Source organism: Rhincodon typus, chromosome 16 (assembly GCF_021869965.1).
Source record: "Rhincodon typus isolate 14 chromosome 16, sRhiTyp1.1, whole genome shotgun sequence".
In the NCBI taxonomy this organism is placed as follows: Eukaryota; Metazoa; Chordata; class Chondrichthyes; order Orectolobiformes; family Rhincodontidae; genus Rhincodon; species Rhincodon typus.
Window position 1 is genome coordinate 24,981,587 of NC_063347.1, and position 20,510 is coordinate 25,002,096.

Sequence of the window (20,510 nt, forward strand, 5' to 3'; positions counted from 1 at the left end):
GGACTAAGACAAATTTTAAAGTATGAAACAAGAACTTTCAAAAATTGATTGGAGCAGACTGTTCGCAGATAAAGGGACGCCTGATAAGTGGGAGGCTTTCAAGTGTCATAACGAGAGGTCAGAGTCATTACATTCCTGCTAAAGTGAAAAGTTGGAGTGGTAGGATTAGAGAACAATAGATGAATAAAGATAGAGATTCTCTACAAGAATAAAATCATATAATAGATATAAACAACTGGATTCAAATAAATCTTTTGAATAGTATAGAGAGAGTAGGAGCATTCTTAACCGGGAGTCAGGAAGGCAAAAACAGAATACGAGACAAACAGTCTTGGCAAATAAGGTTAGGGATAATCCAAAAGAGATTCTATATGTACATTAAGAGCAAGTGAGCAACTAGAGAGAGAAGAGCACCCCTTAAAAATCAGGAGATGCGAGAGATATTAAAATAAATATTTCGCTTCAGTTTTTACTGTGGAGAAAATGGAGGCACATTACTGAAGAGGAAGTGCTGGAGGTCTTAGAAAATATAAAGATGGATAAATCTCCGGGAGTTGATCTAGTGTATCCCAGGACTTTGCGGGAAGTTGGGGAGGAAATTCCGGGTCCCTTGCAGAAATATTTGTATCATCTATAAATACAGGGGAGGGGCTAAATGATTGGACAGTGGCTAACGTTGTGCCTTTGTTTAAGGAAGGATGTAAGGAGAAGCCTGGGAACTATAGACCTGTGAGTCTGACTTCGGTAGTAAGTTAGTTGTTGGAAGTGATTCTGAAAAATAAGATTTATATGCATTTGGAGAGGAAAGGAATGATCATATATAGTCAGCATGGCTTTGTGTGAGGGAAATCAGGTCTCCCAAACTTGATTGAGTTTTTTAAGGAAGTAACCAAGAAGATTGACAAAGACTGAGTAGTAGACATTATTTACTTGGACTTTAGTAAAGTCTTTGACAAGGTTCCTCATGGTAAACTAATTAGTAAAGTTAGAACATATGGGATTCAGGGTGAGCTTGCCAATTGGATACGAAATTGGCTTAACAACAAGAGACAAAGAATGATAGTGGAGTGTTGTTTTTCAAACTGGGAGCATGTGATGAGCAGTGCTCAACAGGGATCAGTGCTGGGACAACTTCTGTTTGTCATTTACATAAAAGAAAGATTTAGATGAGAATATAGAAAGCATGGTTAGTAAGTTTGTGGGTGACACCAAGATTGGTGGTATAGTGGACAGTGAAAGGTGGTGGCAAATGTAGTTTAATATAGATAAATGCAAGGTACCATATTTTGGTAAAACAAACAAAGACAAGACTTATACAATTAAAAGTAGGGCCTTGGACAGTGTTGGAGAACAGAGACCAAGGGGGTCAGGTACAAAATTCTTTGAAGTTTGCATCACGTATACAGAGTGGTTAAGAAGGCATTTAGCACGCTTGCCTTCATTGCTCAGACCTTTGAGTAAAGGAGTTGGGATGTTTTGTTGAGGTTGTACAGGACTTTGATGAGGCCTCTTCTGGAGTATTGTGTCCAATTCTGGTCTCTCTATTATACGAAGGATATTATTAGGCTGGAGAGGGTTCAGAGATTTACCAGGAGGTTACTGGGAATAAAAGGTTTGAGTTATAAGGAGAAGGTGGATAGGCTGAGACCTTCTTCACTGGAGTGCAGGAGGTTGAGAGGTGACCATATAGAGGTTTATAAAATCATGAGGAGTATAGATAAGGTGAATGACAGGTGTCTTTTCCCTAGGGTGAGGGATTTCAACACTAGGGGGCATATTTTTAAGGTGAGATGAGGAATATTTTAAAAAGACATGAAAGGCAATTTTGTTTCTTTACACAGAGTGTGGTTCATGTGTCGAATGAACTTCCAGAAGAAGTGGTGGATTCAGGTACAATTACAATGTTTAAAATACATTTATGTAAGTACATGAATAGGAAATGTTTGGAGGGACATGGGACAAGTGCAGGCAGGTGGGACTAGTTTAGTTTGGGATTATGGTTGGCATGGACTGGTTGGACCGAAGGATCTGTTTCCACGTTGTATGACTCCATGAGTTCTTTATGCATAACACAGAAAAAACAATGAAGAATGCACTTAGTTATTCTACATGTAAACAAAAGATTACAAATTCACATTTTGTAAATTGCAACTTATATTTTTTAGCAGGTCATTTCGTCTGATGCAGCATTGCTTATATTATTCTTCATATCACAAGATACTAGGAAATGGATGATGAGGTATTGAAGAATTCAATGCAGGTTTATTATAGCTCACCAATATGTTGATATATTACATGTAGATATGTAGACACAGGCACATGAATGTCTGGGCTCACATTAAGCTACTACGCTATGAACAGCAATATAAATTGACCAGCATGTATTGCTTCAAATGATGGACTGTGCAATCTGTATACCCTCCAGTCATATGCCATGATACAGTCATGAAAACATGAGCATGTCTCTTAAGATATACTGGCATTGCTATGTCTCTTTAAAGGTATACTGTCATAATGAGTTTGAGACATAACCCTTGCACATCATTCCCTTTTTTCAAAGATTAAAAAATAATCTAAATGGACACAAATGGTTGTACATAGCATGTGTCATCAATTCCATAAGTATACAAACAGGAAGAAGAGAGTTTATCAACTCTGTTGAACTTGGTGTGTACTGTATACAAATCCAGCACAGGGGTTGCTGAATAATTCTGACAAGTGGCAGCTGCCTTACAACCAAGAGATACACCTGTCAAAACTGAAGCAATGTTGTTTGGACAGTGTTGAGGGCAGATGAGTTATCTTTTTAAAATTCACTCATTGAACGTAAGCATTGCTAGCTGGGCTATCATTTCTTGCCCATCCGTAGCTGCCCTGGAGAAAGTGAGTGAATTGCCTTCTTCAACTGCCATAATACATGTGTTGTAGGTAGACCCATGATGCCGCAAGGAAGAGAGTTCCAGGATTTTGACCCAGCAACAGTGAAGGTACAGAGATATATTTCCAACTAAGGGCAGTGAATGGTTTGGAGGGGAACCTGCCAGTGGTGGTGTTCCCATTATCTGCTGTCCTTGTCCTTCTAGATCAGAGTGGTCACGGGTTTGGAAGGTGCTGTCTAATGAGCCTTACCGATTTTCTGCTGTGCATCCTGTAGATGGCACACATTGCTGCTATTAAACGTTGGTGGTGGAGCAACTGAATGTTTATAGATAAGACCTAAGAAATAGGACCGGGAGGGGGCCATTCGGCCTCGAGTCAGCTCAACCATTCATGGTCAATTGAACATTCTTCACATCCACTCTCCGGCCCTTTCCCCATAACCCTTGATTCTTCTACTGATCAAGAATCGATCTAACTCTGCCTTAAATATACGCAAAGATTCTAACCCACAGCTCTCTGTGGCGAGGCGTCACAACCCTCAGAGAGAAGAAATTCCTCCTCATCTCAGTCTTCAACTGTCACTCCTTTAGTCTGAGATTATACCCTCTGGTCTTATAGTCTCCCATGAGGGGGAATATCCTCTCAGCATTAATCTTGTCAAACTCCTTAAGAATCCTCTATGTTCCAATGAGATCATTCCTCGTTCTTCGAAACTTCAAAGAGTAGAGTTCCAATCTATTTAGCCTTTGCTCATTAGACAATCTCTCCATACCAGGGAACATTCCAGTGAACCTTATCTGAACTGCCTCCAATGAGGTATCTTTCCTTAAATAAGGGGACCAAAACAGCTCTCAGAATTCCAGATGTGGTCTCACCAGCATTTTATACAGTTGCAGTAAAATTTCCTTAGTCTTATATTCCAAGCCCCTTGAAATATGGGCTAACATTCCATTAACTTTCCTGATTCCTGCTGCACCTGGTTGCCAGCTTTCTATGTTTTGTGTACAAATACCTTCAAGTCCCTTTGTGGCTGTGTTGCAGTTTTTTCCAGTTTTTCTCTATTTAAATATATTCTGTTCTTTTGTTCTCCCTTCCAACATGAATAACTTTGCATTATCCCACATCATGCTCCACTTGCCAACTTTTTCCCCACACTTACATAACCTATCAATATCTTTCTGTAAACTGTTGGTATTCCTCTCATAACCTGCCTTCCCACCTATTTTGTGTTATACTTGCAAATTTGGCTATAGTACATTCACTTCCTTCCTCCGAGTCATTAAAACGTACTGTATACAGTTGCAGTCCCAGCACTTATCCCTGTGGAACCCCAACGATCATGGGTCGCCAATCTGATGAACCTTCTTATCTCCACTTGCTGTTGCATGCCCATAAGCCAATTTTCTATCCATGCCAATTTACTACCTCCAACATAACAGGCTCTTACGACTTAACCTTTTGTGAGGTACCTTGTCGAATACCTTCTGAAGTCCAAATACAACACATTCAGTGATTCCTCTCTGTCCACTCTGGTTGTGACTTCCTCAAAAAATTCTTCAACAAATTAGTCGGGCACAATTTCCCTTGCATGAAATCATACCGCCACTGCTGATGACACTATTTTTCAAACGTTCCGCTATTACTTCCTTAATAATTGATTTTAATACTTTTCCCACATTCGATATGGTGCCAATCAGGCAGGCTACTTTGTCCTGGATCATGTCAAGCTTGTTGAAAGTTGTTGGAGTTACACTTATCTGGGCAAGCGGGAAGTATTTCATTACGCCTAAAAAATGGTGGACAGGCTTTGGGGAGTCAGGATGAAAGTTACTCACTCCAAGATTCCAAGCCTCTGACCTGCTCTTGTAGTCACAGTACTAGTGAATAGCCCAGTTAGTTTTTTTGGTCAATCGTAACCCACAGGATGTTGAAAGTGATGGTGATGACACTGAATGTTACGGGGCGATAATAAGATTCTCTTGTGTATTTCTATGTCCAACATGACAGAGTTATCTCAATCTTGCCACTTGTCCAAGACTTTGCTCCACCAAGCTAATGCAGTAGCTGCAGTGTAACAGCCACCCCATATTAAAAGAATTGACATGCGAGTACCTTCCATCACTTTAAATGATGTTTGGAACCTGGAAAATCAGGACCTTCACGGACAACTTCAACTATGACAGGCCTACTATTTGTGTTACCTGCAAATTTGGTTATAGTATATTCACTTCCTTCCTATCCATGCCAATATACCTTCCTATGGAATATATACACGGAATGGCATACTATTATCATTGCCCAGGAGATCAGATGTTTTGATATTGATATTGTTGTCGTAAGCAAGACACAGCTGACAGGAGAAAGCCAGCTCAATGATCAAGGTGGTGGTTACATCATCTTCTGCTGCCTTCATGGTATTGACTTGGCCAGTACTGACAAATTAGCTCGCAATCTCATGAACAATGCCCTTGTGGAACAAACAAATGCCTCATCTTCAGCTTACCCTTTTCTATAACCAGTGTGCTATAGTTCTCAATGTCTATGCCCCACTGGATGCTACAGATGAGTCCAAAGAGGAATTTTATGCCAACATCGAACAGTCCCTTGACCCAAATCACAATGGGCAACAAGCTGCTCCTCTTTGGTGACTTCAATACCAGAGTTGGAAAGGACAAGGACCTCTGGTGAGATATAATAGGCAGAGAGGGGTTAAGGAAATCAAAGATTCCCTGCCCCTGACAAAGTGTCTTATCATAACCAATATCCTTTCCTCCCAGAGAGACAATTACAAGGCCTCATTCCATGCACTGGGACCTGTTTGACTATGTCACCATCCAAGAAAGGAACAAGGATATCATCTGCACCATGAAAGGAATTGAGAATTGCTGGTCAGACCACTGCCTATATCACTCTGTCATCAATATCAATGCTGCATCAAAGCAGGAATCCCATAACGAAAATCAATGCTGAGGAGCTCATAGCCCTATTCAACTATCTCTTCTCTGAAAACCTGATAATTTCTGGTGACCCAGAGACACAGAGTAATTACAGTTAGTTAGCCTCGAGGCTTTTTTAATCATTAACTGCAAAGAGGTGTTTGGTCAATCGACTAGGAAGCACTAACACTAGTTTGATAAGAACTATCAGGAGATCCAGGACCTGCTAAACTGCTTTGGGGAGGCAATGCCTATTGGAATTACCACTGGACTGTTAATCCAGAGGCCCAGGGAATGTTCAGGGGACTTGGTTCGAATCCTGCCACTGCAGATGGTGAAATTTGAATAAAATATGTGGAACTAAGGCCATGAAACCAGTGTCGATTGTCAGGAAAAACCCACCGGGTTCACTTATGTCCTTTAGGGAAGGAAACTGACATCCTTAGCTAGTCTGGCCTACATGTGACTCCAGACCCACAGCAATGTGGTTGACACCTGACTACCCTCTGGGATGGACAATAAATGCTGGCGTTAGCAGCAACGCTCTCATATCATGAATGAATTAAAAATATTGTGCACGGCACTTTAAGCATTAAACAGCAATCTGACATGATAACTAGGTGCAACTCTGGAAATGGCTGAAGGTTGAGGTCCAAATGAGCTGAAGAACAGGTGCTGGATGGAGAAAGCACAGAGGATCGAGCAGTTAGCCAACAACCATGATAGACGTTTTCTTTAGAGCAATCAAGCCTATAGACGATATACTCGAGGGCTCATACCACTGCAGGTCAAGAGTGGAGAGGAAGTCAGGATTCAGTGGAAGGAACACTTGAAGGATTTCCTTAACAGAGACTGTCTTCAACTCAATTGTCCACAATTCCAACACACAGCATGCTAAGAGCTACCATCTCATCCTGGCAGGTGGAAAAGATCATTCAACAGCTAAACAACTAGGCGTCAGGAGCAGAAGGAAACCCTGCTGGAGAACTAAAATATGGCATAAAAGCATTATTAGTGCGAAGATGACTTTATTCATGAACATCTTCCAGGAAGGTCTCTGTCTGACTGTGCTAACTACAAAGGAGTTTCCCAGCTTGTTGCCACAGGGTAAATTATCACAAAAATCCTCCTCTATTGCCTTCTCTCAATGACTGTAAGAGTTCCTTCTAAATTTGCAAAACAATTCCTCCCTCTAAGGGGCATAATGGACAATCTTCACTGTATAGTAACCATAAACAAAATGCAAGAGATACACTGATCCTTGTACATGGTCTTACCTGACTTCACAAAAGCCTTTGAAACTGTCAGCTAGAAAGGATTGTGAACCATCCTTCTCTATATCAGCTGTCCCAAAAGTGTGCTATCATCCTCTTCCTGCTCCAGCATGACATGAAAGATTCAATAGATCAGATTCACCAAAGACTCAATTCATAATTAGTCTGGGATCAATGAAGGCTGTATCACAGCATTAATATTCTTCTTGATCTTCCTTGCTGCAATGCTCCACCTCCCCTCAGCAAATTCCCTGCTGGAATACAAAATAAATACGAACTTGTTCAATCTCAACTGCCTGCAGGCCAGATCCAAGGTAATCTTATCCTGTCAGTGAACTCAGGTATGCAGATGATGTTTGCATCTTTGCACACTCTGAGCTCCAAACCATTGTCAACACCTGCACTGAAGCCTATAACACAGGCTTTACACTAAACATTCAGAACATGAGGTCCTCTACCAACTGTCCCAGTCAAACTGCCCAGTTATCAAAATCCATTACGAGGCCTTGGACAGCATGAACCACCGATTTTCCATGCCTATTGTCAACAAAGGTGGACATTGCATTGAGGTTCAACACTGCCTTCAGTGGGCTAGTGCAGCCTTCGTGTTTAAGGTTTGAGTCAAGACTGAGACCTCAAACCTGGTACTAAGTTCATGGTCTAAAGAGCAGTTGAGATAACTACCCTCCTATGTGTTTCAGAGACATGAACTATGTACAGCAATCACTACAAAACCCTGGAGAGATACCACAAGTACCGCATCCACAAGATCCTTCCAATCCACTGACAGGTTAAAGGTACCAACATGGTTTCTTGCTCAGGCCAACATCCCCAGCATCAAAACTCTGAGTGCACTGAATCAGTTCGACAGAATGCATGTCTGAAACAAAGCTCACAGCAACCCCGGGATTCCATACTCTGCCCCATGTGTGACAGAGACTGTAATTTGTAGACTGGATTTTCAGTCACCTAAGAACTTATTTCTAGTACGGAAGCAAGTCATCCTTGGCCACAAGAAGAAGAAACTATCAGTTGCGAGGCAGGAATGTTCAAACTTGCCCACAGAGTGTAATTTATGCTGGGGAGCCCTTCTCCATTAGTGTTGCATAAAATCATAGTAATATAATGCAAAAATCTTGTTTTGTTGTGTGATACTTGCCTTGAAAGGCACTTTAGTATAGATAGCAGGGTGTCATAAGAACTGCAAGTAAGAGTAGGCAATTCAGCTCCTCCAGACTGTGACGATTTGATATGGGGTACTGAATTGCCCCACTTTGTACACATGCCTTAACAATGAAACGGCGGTCTACTGTCATACAGAATACAGAAAGGAACAGAAAATAGTGCCCATCATGTCAGTGATGGTAGTGTTGTTAATTGCTAAATTGCTGAACAATGGGAAATTTAGATAAGTAATCTGTCACAAGCATGTACTCTTCCCTGTGCAATATAAATAGGTAGGTCTGTTGTTTTTTGATCAAGGAGTGAATGTAACATATCGATGTTGAGGCTCTCTCTGATATATTTGGAATGTCTCTCATGCATTCATGAGTCGTTCAATATCCTAATTAATCTCTGGCCAGTACACAGGTTTACATGCTAGTGATATCTGGCGTTCAATACGTGTGCCCCAGTGTAATAATATAATTTCATGGCACAATGCTTTTGACATTAGATCTTGCTTGCCCTGAAAATGACTTGTGATCTCCAATTTTGTTTCTACATGGACAAATGAATAAATCTTCTCAGGTACTTCTTTAACGCTGTCAGGCTATTCCTGGTTAATGATCTTCTGGAATCTTCTAGTTGCTCATCTTTTATAGTTGTCAATTGCAAGTTTTTTTTCATTCACGGGATGAGGGCATCACTAGCTAGGCAGCATTTATTGCCCATCACTAATTGCCCAGAGGGCAGTTCAGAGTCAACCACACTGTTGCGCATCTGGAGTCACATGTAGGCCAGACCAGGTAAGGATGTCAGTTTCCTTCCCTAAAGGACTTAAGTGAACCAGGTGGGTTTTTCCTGACAATCGACAATGTTCACACTGGCTCTGGCCAAAGTGTAGCAAATCAAACTTGAGACTGTCTTCAGTCTCATGGTCAAGAGTATCAACATGTAGATCAAGAAGAATATTTTGGGTCTTTATGTGGGTTGGGTAATCTGTTCACAGTATCAAGTGTAATCATCCTAGTACCTTGCCTATATTTAGTCATATCCAAGTCATATTCTTGGACCTTGATATATAGCTCCATATATGGATGATGATCTGTGATAGATCATTTCCAGTGGCATATTATCTGCTTCAATGGCCAACCAAATATGTGAAACTGCATGGTGTTGAACACTGGAGTTAATGTGTTGAGCAGATGACAGCATTTTCAAATAAAAGACTGATGTTGACCTGGCACTTTTGTGATTAAATATTCATCCATGTTGTCATACTGCTATCAGTAGGTGATGGTTATGGTTTTCTTTTGTTTCATTCATTCATGGGATGTGCGCATCACTGTCCAGGTCAGTATTTATTACCCATCCCTAACTTTCCAGAGGGCAATTAATTGTCTACCACATTGCTATGGGCCTGGAGTCACATGTAGACCAGACCATGCAAGATTCCTTTCCGAAAGGACATGAGTGAGCCAGGTGGGTTTTTCCGACAATGAACAATGGTTTCACAGTCATAATTAGACTTCTAATTCCAGATATTTATTGAATTCAAATTCCATCATTTGCCACGGCAGGATTTGAACCCGGGATCATGCTCTGTTTTTGTCTGATCCATGACTACGACACTATCAGCTATACAAACTCAGCTAAGCTCATTCTCACTGATCTTATCTGTATGCTATTGGGAATAGGTCTTGGTCAACCGATAGCCCAAACAGTAACTAAGCAGTACAAACGTCTTCCGAAATGGTGAAGGCACTTAGGAAACTTTGTGTAGTGGACAATCGACAACCCACGCTTTGCATCTAGCTTAGAAAAGAATCGTGCTCCAGGGAATTTAGGATTTAATGCTAAGTGTCAGCATTTTGTGTCGACCTCTTTTAAGTGAAAAGTGGAGGCACCTTCAATCTGCGCATACTGTTATGGTGCTATCTTCCTTTAAAACACGTGATGCAGCTACATCCATGTGGTAGTCAACTTTCCAAGTTACACCATTTCACACTCTCTCATTCAGTTCTGCTCAAAGCTTTTCCTGAATGCACATACTCAATTTCCTTGATGGACCAGTAAGTGAGCTTACATCACCTTTAAAATGCAATACTGCATCACCCTCAAAATTTCTAATCGCTTCAAATTTGTCTGGGTATAGGCGTTATGAGATTGTTAAGAGATTCAATTATGTCACATTTGGTCTATTCATACTTAGTTGTCATCTCATGAACTGTGACTACACTGATATCTGTGCACAATGTTAGCCCTGCCATTGCTCGACCACTAGTATCTACTAGGTAGAAGATTTGGGGCAGCCAAGATGAGCTTGTAAATCAGCACTACAGTGTGATTCTGCCAGTGCACAGAACTGGTGATCCATTATATGGTGAAACACTCTCTCACTGGCTGCATAGTGAACTGCCACTTGCTGACGTTACTAGCTTTTAGGATGCTTATACTATCCCTTCTAACATTAGGAGCTAGGATATGGATACGGTAGTTTTGAAGAATCCAACAAATGTTTATTAGAGTTAACCAATGCATACAAATATTACATTCACGTGCACATCAGTATCTGGGGTCACATTAAGCTATAGGTTACAAAGAGCAGCACGCTTCTATTAGTGTGTCATGCTTTGTGATCCAGATGAAGCTGGAATATGCACCCTCAGATCACATTCTATGATACATGAAGATATTAGGACAATGTCTCTGAAAGGTATATTGGCATACTGAGTCTCATAAAAGGTATGTTCCCATTTTGACTGTCAGACAAAACTTAACAATTAGTAACGGACGATCATAATATATTCTGAACATTCTACAAAGTATTTATGCTAGTGTCTCTAATTAAGAACAACAGGTATATGTACAATACCTTTGTTTCATTTCGAATGCAAACACCTTTCTGATGCCCTCCTCCAGAAGATTTTTCTAGACCTTCAGACTGATTTCCAGATTTTTCCCAAGCTAATACATGGTGATGTATTTCAGGAACATGACTAAGAAAAAAATAAAACGCAACAGATATTAAACTGTTGTGCTCAATACCAGGTATCTGGTAAAATTAACAACAATGTAGATTTGCAGGTTTTTAATTCCCCCTAGCTGCATTTTCCCTCCCCACATTTTTTTCCAACAATTTAACTATTTTCAAAATGTTTTGCCTCAACAGAATCATCGTCCATAAAGTTTTACACTGCCCTACTGCCCCACTGCCCTTTGTCAGTACTCATCTGGGATGAGGTTTCAGAGTATTTACAATGCTTTGATTGTTGAATTCATTGGAGGAGTAGAATATTACGACAATTATTGACTGGGTCCACAATTTTGTGGCAGCAACTCAAATCACATGTTTTATAAGTCTTGATATACAACCTATAATTCACAAAAGAAGCAAAGCCAAATAAATCCAATGCATCCAAGTTCAAGAATAAACCTCACTGCATGCTAAGTTCAAAGCCAAACATAATATGAATTCTAAAAATAACTTGATACTCAAAAATCATAAAGCCAGTTTTTCAAGAATATCAGAATTGCTTTTCTATTCTAGTTAATATTTTCAAGAAAACAATAACCACATCGTTCAACAAATGTCACTTTTCTATTTAAAAAGAAAAAGATGTGTTTTGAAACTTAATGACTGATTGTTGCTAAAAAGCATATGACACCCGTACTGAAGATCGCTTTTCTATCCACAGCATCCTTAGAGCAAATATACTGCCAGTATTTGTAAATGTTTAAAGAAACACCAGCAAATGGGAAATATTTAGTTATTCATTAGCATCCAACCAGTTTTAATTAGACTTATTTGCATCATATTTACTTTCAAGTAATTTTTTAAAAATATGAATACAAGTTAAAGCCAACCATTTAAATTTTCTTAGAGGTTGTTATAACATTTTAAACTAAACCCAAATATAGTTTATGAGAATTAAACGGCACGTTTTTATCACTGAAAGGAGTGTTTGCCAAGTAAACTTTTCATGTGTGCTCCAACTTTTACAACGAAATTAGTAAGATAATAATTAAGAGGAATGTTCTGCTCAGTACAAAGCTGCACCCACTGAAAGTTACACTAACGCAAGTTCAGGTTTTAATTTCTCCAAATTTCCTATACTGATAAGTTCAATTGACTCGTTACATTATTTTCATATATGATGTTACATATTTTCCAGGTCCTTGCAGAAAAATTCTGACTGTTTTTAGGTGCACGGTAGTTGACGATGAAATGGTCAGCTTTTACAAACTCGTCTACAGTTTGACTTATTCAACTTATTTTTGAATGAACAAAGTTCTGAATTGTTAAAAAAACTCTCACTGTAAAATCAGTGACAAACACATGCTGTGCCACCATTTTACTTGAACACTTTCAACTTCTGCATCAAATCACAAATAATCATTATCTATAGGATTTTCATCCAGTTATATGAAGGAATCTACATTTTATCTGAAAACTGAACTTTGAATGTAACACCCTACAGTTATTCAATATAACATTTTGCCCACAAAGGAATTAAGCACTTACTTATTAGCACCCCTATTTTCCTCATTGTCGGACGAGGATGATGTTGAAGAAGCAGGGAAAAATGGAGCTTCTATACCACAATGATTTGGACTCACAGCTGAAGCTGTAGAAATATTTGGTGAGGAACGTTCGTATAAAGGTGTATGCTTCCCTTCATGAGGAATGTTGCTGTAATTGTTGTTGGATTCCAGGGCGAGGCTGGGGTCAGACAGGGCAGGCTGGTATGTACCTATTGGTGAAGGTTGATCTTTGTTCACCGAGTACAAGTCTGAAGTTCCTGGTCCTGAAGTGGTAGATTGGCCAGCTAATTGTTGGCCCTGACAGAATGAAACAAAATGTAGCATCAAATAATTTCAGAATTGTTCTTAGTCTCTGAATATTCCTGAACTATGAATAACTACACATCGTACCAGATGCAGTAAACCTGTATGGCTAAATTTCTCACTCAAAACCAATCCTATGATTCCAAATTGCGTTGAGACATTGAGACCGTAAAAGTGCACTACACAGATGCTCTTTCTTCTTGTTTGGCCTTATACGGAAGTTAGCACAATCAGACAGTAATCCAAATTTGAACTGCATCAGTGAAGACTACATCAATTTTTCCTCAGATGGTGCAGTAGAAATAAGGCTTCAGGTTTAAAAGTATACATAGCTTAAACACATAAATAAGCTACAAACAGCATCAAGCCAGCAAAATCATCCCACAAAGGTGCGTATGTGGCAACATTGATATTTGTTCAATTACTACGCAGAGCTGAATTAGACAAAAGTAATAGTCATGAGAAGGTGCTTTCTGTATAAGGTTAAAGATGTGTACAATTGGAGGAGTGCATTTGAACTTCCTTCCAATGAGTAATGTTGTCACTTCAAACACTTTTATAAATTTTCAACTTCCCTCAGTGCATTTTCCAAAGTGAAAATGTTAACATTTTTGAGTTAAGGATGGCTAAACGAAGAGCTTTAGCATTTTAATAAACAATCTGAGAACACCCAGAACCAGTAATAAATTTTGGTTTGTCTACATTTTGCAAACTAATACTCTGACTTGGAATTTAGCCATCGAAAACACAAGCTTTCACCTTAGTTATTTTAAATCATATTGTGGTGATTTGTTAAAATCTACATCTCTGAGATTTTGATATACTCAACAATTGTGTAGCTACTTTCAAAGGCAGTAAAAACTAAACACAAGAAGAAGAAATTCTAATTAACAACAGTACTGAGGCAGCATTGCATTAACGAAGGTGTCATCAAATTAAGAACTATTCTGCCTGGCAGCAGAACAAAATAAATTTAGAAGTGCCTGGCTAAAAATTATTTCTCCATAAATACCACGATATAGAATATCTCTTTATTTCTCTTATTACTGTTAGTAGCGCATTGCTGACAAGTAAATGATTGCATTAAGCACATCCAAAGTGCTACAATGGCTTTAAAACACTACTAGTAAGGCTGTGTACATTAACAATGCTATACAAAGTTCTAATTTCTTTTTCTTTCTGTGCAAACAGAAATCAAAAATGAAATCAATTAGTAAACAGAAAATTCACTATCTTGTTCATGGGAATGGAGGGATGGTCTTATGAGGAGAGGTTGAGTAGGCTGGTCTTGGAGTTTAGAAGAATGAGAGGAGTCTCTACTGAAATATAGAAGCTTCTTAGCTGATTTGATCATTGGACATGGATACTTTCTCACCCCCTTGTCGGAGAGTCTAGAACCAGAGGGCATTATGTCGAGAAAAAGGGGTCGCCCATTTAAGACAGAGATGAGGATGAATTTTTCTCTCAGAGAGTACTGAATCTGTATTAAACGTCACTCTTAGGGCTGTTGAAGCTGGGTCAGTAAGCATATTGAAAGCTGAGATAGAGTTTTAATCAGAAACAGAATCAAGAACTATGGGGGAAAGACAAGAAAGTGGAGCTGAGGATTATCAGGTCAGCCAACTGCTTAAAGGGCACATTTTATATAACATCATAAACAACAAGTATAATATCTGAGATTCTGTAAGTGTAGGTCACAGAGCAGTCCAGATCTGAAGAAGGGACGCCCACATGTTCTTAACGTCACCCAACAGTAAACTCTTCAGTAATATTCACTGTAAACTCTGCACCTACCTCCCCATTCCAGAAATGGAAAGCAAGATTATTCTCTTAGCAAAAACACCTCGTAACAACTGCTACCTTAAAAACACCGCATATTTGGAGTCAGTGCAGGGCAACAGTCAATAACCTTACATAGGTACTGAATGCACAAGAACCAATCATCGCCTCATGTCATTGATATCAAGCCTGTTTGGCATATTTAATTTCCTGCCTTTCGTAGTTTTATTGTACAACTCTGCCTCTTGGCCATTGATGAATCTTTACACCTGCTGTTACAAATGAAAAAGCCATTTGGTTGACGCCAGAACTGGAACCAACCTACAATGTATGCATGTTTATGTGTACTTACAAAGTTACATCTTACTAACATTCACCTTTTGATCCAATAAACTGTTCCTATTCACAGGGATTCAAGCCCACTACATGTATACAACTAAACGCAATTACTAAAAATTAAAAAGAGATATGGGCATCGTGGCTGGACAAGCATTTGGTTCCCATCGTTAGGTGTCCTAGAGAAGGTGCTTCCTTCTTAAACCACTGCAGTACATTTGGTGTAAGGAGATCCACAATGCCTTGGGGATACAGTTCTAAGATTTTGACCCAGCAATAGTGAAGGAATAGTGATACACATTCATTGAATGGTAGCGCAGACTCTATTGGCTAAATGGTCTATTCTTCGCCCACAACTTATTGTCTTATGGTAACTGGGGGCTCAGTTTATGTTACCCAGGAATTATCGTAACGTTTTCTGGGTAACTGTCAAGCTCAAGTGAGTCATAACCCTACAATACTACCAATTTAAGAGGCTTTTCTGGAGGCTTCCAGCTACTGGGAAATTACTAATCATAATTTTCAATTTCCCAGGCAAGTTCTTTGGAGTCAGTTGTGTTGGGATTTCTGCATGGTACCAACCTGCAATTCCAATCAGAATATCTGGGCTCATATGTTAACTTGCTAAATTGGATCTAAAACCAGCCAAGAAAATATTATGATGGATGTTTTGCCAATATGCCACCATTCTTACGAAGAGTTTGCTGTACTGTTAAACAGAACATTATCAAAGCGACTCAGGGATACCTGAAATCGATCAAACTTACCACAGTCTTTGCCTGAAGGTGCGGTTGTGGAATGTTAAGCATTTGTGGATGTGGATAGTGTGGAACAATAGCTGGCACTCCAAATTGATTCAGTCTCATTCCTTAAGTGTAGGAATAAAATTGAAAAGTTTTAACAACTCAGGGACCTGATCAACAAATGAACAACTGCAGTTAAGGCTGAGTAGCATGCTATTACCTTTGATATAATTCTTTAAGTGCATGATACCTAATGCATATACACAAATATATGTTTACTGAATAAAATTCCATTGCAGCATTTCAGAAATACCAAAGATAAAACTTGAAGGATGAAAGCCAAGAATAAGAGAGAAAGGGGATGAAGACAAAACCGTGGAAAAAGCTTGAAAACTTGGATTTTTCCAAGTTGAAAAAAGGTAACTGCCAAAGTACACAAGATGCTGAATAGAATATAACAGCTACCATTCTAAATGCTCTTTAACTTTAAAGATTTATGTGAAGGCCAGCATATGTGTAACTGCCTTCTTAATAAGGCAAGAGTGCTAAAGACTTAAGTAACTCAAAGTGGTTAGAAGGTAATGTTGAAAATGCATGAGAGGAAGTTACAAGTTTTCACGGAAGGATAAGCCAGGTTTGTTGAATGGCTCTCAAAAAAAAAATCAATATTTCATTGTACATCTAAAAATTAAGCAGACCAGCTCTAGGCACTCGAGTGGTAAGTCAGTACCAAATTGCTAGATATAATTTTAAATGAGGGATGTAAATCCACAAGGTCACCAAGTACAATTAACAGCTAGTGCTCACTATTCTGCTGATTTAAACCATGAATGATCAAATCTCAGTGCAAGTCCAAACCATAAATTCAGTTGTACAAGTCTTTACTACTAATTAAGATATTTCTTAATTTAGATGTAGAAGACAGTTACAATTATGGATAGCATGTATAATGGCAGGCACTCCAAAACGATTCAGTCTCAAATGTCACTCCGTAAGTTCATTCCTTAAGCTTCAATTATTCTCAACTCAGATGCAGAAAACACAATTACTTCTTTCTATCTAGTCTACTGCATTCGCTGCTTACTTTACATTGGTGGGACCAAACACAGACTGGATGACTGCTTTGTGGAACACCTCCTCTCAGTCCATAGCAATGACCGTGACCTTCCAGCTGCTTTTCAAAAACCACACTTACATTTCTGGGTGTGCTGTAAAGTTCCAACGAAGTAAAATGCAAGCTGAGAAACAATACCTCATTTTCTGCTTAGGCACTTTACAGCCTCAAAGTCTCAACACTGAATTCCAGAACTTCAGAACTGAGAAACTGACTGCATTCTTCCTCCCACAGCCTTGTCTTGATTACTTTGCTCAGTGGGGACCAATTTTCTCCCTTTCACATTCTAATTCACATCATTGTATATCTCTTTTCATCCTTCACCACTTTAAACAACGTTTTTCTTCTACACTGGGCCTCTTCACCATCTACCCACTTACACCTCCTCTGCCTCTATCAACAGTATATAAAAAAATCATTTCCCAATGCCTTTTAGTTCCGAAGAAGTCATACCAAACTCAAAACGTTAACTCTGTTTCTCTCACCACTGATGCTGTCAGAGTTCCTGAGTCTCTCCAGCATTCTGTGTGTTTGTTTCAGACTCAATTACAGGACCAGTTTGTCTGAAGTCAAAACTTAAAAAAGGGAGATAAAGCCTTGCGATTTTACGTGTACTAAAATTGGGACACTCAACTACTAGCCTAAGCTGCAAGTTATAGACTCAAGAACTGCAAAAGGTAGATCTAATATTTAAGTTTATTAAAAAGATTTAGGTTTATCAAAATTGATGAAACACTTATTTTGCTAAACCATGTTTAAAGTGCAAACTAAATGTACAAAACTCAAAAAAAATCACACAAATGTTTACACACAACAGAATCACACATCCTTTCACGCTTCAATAGGTACCTGGGAAAGGTGTTGGGCCATGTTGGATTAATGGAGGTTTGCTTGCAATGGAGTAATATTCAACTGCTCTCTTGAATTGCTCAATTTTATCTTCTGTCCTAGACTGAAAACAGATCACACAAGCCATAATAAAACACAATATATACCATGGGATTGCACTTTGTTATTGTTAAATAAGCATCAGAAATTTAAACAAATTCTTAATAATGTCCACTTCAGTCAATGCCCTAAACTTGGCACCTAAATTTAAATAAATTATCATTACCAATAACAGGATAGTGGTAACTACCACTATTTCTAACAAGGTCCTGACAATGACATAAAACATAATGAAGGACTGGACTTGTCCCATGAAGAACACAGAATAATCTATTAGGAAGGTATATATGATACTGACTATATTGTGAATGCTCAAATTATCAAATATGATTTAATTAGTGCTTCTAAAAGTGCAGGAACATAACGATTATTGGGATTACTAGAATTTGGAATGATCATTGATGATTATACAACATAACACTTGATTACAGAGCTGTTTTTCTGAAGCCAGTTTAAAACACTTACCCTATTTTTCAAGAGTATTATCTCTAATATGTGACATTAAAAATTTGAGTTCCAACTTAAAAAAAATAGTGAACCAAGAAAGGTATGAATTAATATTCGCAAGCATTTGTTAGGGTATTTGAATTATTGTGGTTTCATCAAATCATGCAAATTTAACTCGCTAATACAAAAACCATCTCTTTCAAGCCAGGTCCCAAAATAAGGTTATCAATAGACATGTTTAAAACACACGCAAGTAATCAAAAAGAGAAAGAATACAGTTGCCCACATAACCCCTGTGATGGTATGAACTTTTTTTTTAAGCTTGTGGAGGATGCAAAACATGGATAGGTAACCAGTTTTATCTCTGGCAGAATACTGGCACCAAGTATTCCAATAAAGTTTAGCATATCACAGATCAGGACTAATACCAACATGTGCTTCAAACCCATTTTTATGAAAGCCCAACTAAATTTTACAGCAGAACTGTGCAGATCCTGCTGCGAGTCTGCACAAGCTTCATGAACAAATCAAGCTCAAAATATTATTTTTCTAAATATTTTAGAAGTAATGCAAAAGGCTAATATACAATGATTTTCAATGTTTTCAAGGTAGTTTACTATCAGTAAAACACACAAATAGTTCTAGGGATCAATCTCAAAGATGGAGATCCCACTACCGATACAGTCTTCAAGTGGAGGATTCCCCATCTCAAATTTCAACCAAAGCCTGCTTCCAACACTACTTCCCCCATCCTACTTTACTGAAATGCCTGCAGAATTCTGAGTTGTAAAGGCTTTTAGATTTCTAATTGCACGAGTCACGAAGGCCCAGCACATAATCAAGAAGGATAATGGGATAGCAGCCTTTATTAAGAATGGGACTGACCTAAGAGTAAGTAAGTTATGCCTCAGGATACAGGGCATTGGGGAGACGCCAATTTGAATACTGTGCAGTTTTGGTCTCCTTATTTAAGAATGCATGAAAATGCACTCAAGATTGTTCACGGGATCTTTACCAGAAAGTACAACGATTCAGAAGTCAATCTTATAGAATAGTTGGACAGGCTAGGCTTTTTTTCACTAGAATTCAGAAAAGCAAGGGATGATTTGAATGCAGTTTATAAGATCCCGAATAGTCTTGACAAGGTCGATGTGGAGAGGATGTTAACTCTTGTGGCTTAGTCCAGAACTGGGGGACAGTTTTAAAATTAAGGGTCATCACTGCATGACAAAAATATGGGGAACTTTCAAGACTTTTGCTCAGCAAGGGAATCAAAAGTTGGCAATACGGAAATCATAACACAAACCGATCAGCCATGATTTTTTTGAGTGGTGAAGCAGACTTGAAGGGCCAAATAGCCTATTTTGGTTCCTAGTTCTTATCTTTAGAAGCAATGTGACACAAATGCCACAGCAGCAGTCTGTTCTGCTAGAGAGATATGGGTTATAATTAAGGCTTACAATGATTAAAATTATTCCTGAGGCCAAAGGGATAAACTGTATCTAACACTTATATTGTACTGATCCATGGAGCTTGTGCGAGTTCACTCGAACAAAGTTGAAGGACAGAGATAGAGGAATCAGAATGGGAAGGGGAATGGAAATGAAATGTTGTGACTGGGAGCTCTGGGTTGCATCGGCAAACAAAATGAAAGTGGCTGACAAAGTGATCACCTAAACTGCATCAGATCTCCTCAAAGTACAGGACGCTGCTCTTGGCCAATAAGAATTCTGTTTTCATCATAGGCAGCTAGAACTGGATATAATACCCGATTTTATTAGCTACTGGCCTACACGGTGTTTCAATTTCTGTAATTACGCTTAGCATTATCTCAAGTCAATGTCACTAATGTTACTTAAGCATCATGGGAAAGGCAGGAAAGTGGAGTTGAGATTAGCCATGATCTCATTGAAGAGCGGAGCAGAATCGATAGGCTGAATGAAAACCAAAAGAACTGCAGATGCTGTAAATCAGGAACAAAATTAAAGTTGCTGGAGAAGCTCAGTAGGTCTGGCAGTATCTGTGAAGGAAAAAACAGAATTAA

General features: G+C 38.9%; 1 protein-coding gene and 1 long non-coding RNA gene across 4 annotated transcripts in view; one reads left to right on the plus strand and one right to left on the minus strand.

The window, feature by feature from the left end:
- LOC109923248 overlaps window positions 1-20,510 on the plus strand; it is a 114,134-nt gene that overhangs the window by 92,740 nt on the left and 884 nt on the right. The window contains exon 7 of the long non-coding RNA XR_007263846.1: window positions 16,257-16,376. This is a non-coding gene — a long non-coding RNA (uncharacterized LOC109923248). The remainder of the gene's footprint in view (window positions 1-16,256; window positions 16,377-20,510) is intronic.
- Window positions 1-20,510, minus strand: part of LOC109936989 (constitutive coactivator of PPAR-gamma-like protein 1 homolog) — a 119,558-nt gene that overhangs the window by 51,283 nt on the left and 47,765 nt on the right. For 2 of the 3 annotated variants that reach the window (XM_048606178.1, XM_048606177.1), the window contains exons 5-8: window positions 17,921-18,023; window positions 15,982-16,082; window positions 12,777-13,093; window positions 11,127-11,250 (exon numbers count right to left, since the gene is read on the minus strand). In XM_048606178.1, coding sequence (XP_048462135.1) covers window positions 11,127-11,250; window positions 12,777-13,093; window positions 15,982-16,082; window positions 17,921-18,023 — 645 coding nt within the window. The remainder of the gene's footprint in view (window positions 1-11,126; window positions 11,251-12,776; window positions 13,094-15,981; window positions 16,083-17,920; window positions 18,024-20,510) is intronic. The other variant, XM_048606180.1, reaches the window with a different exon arrangement.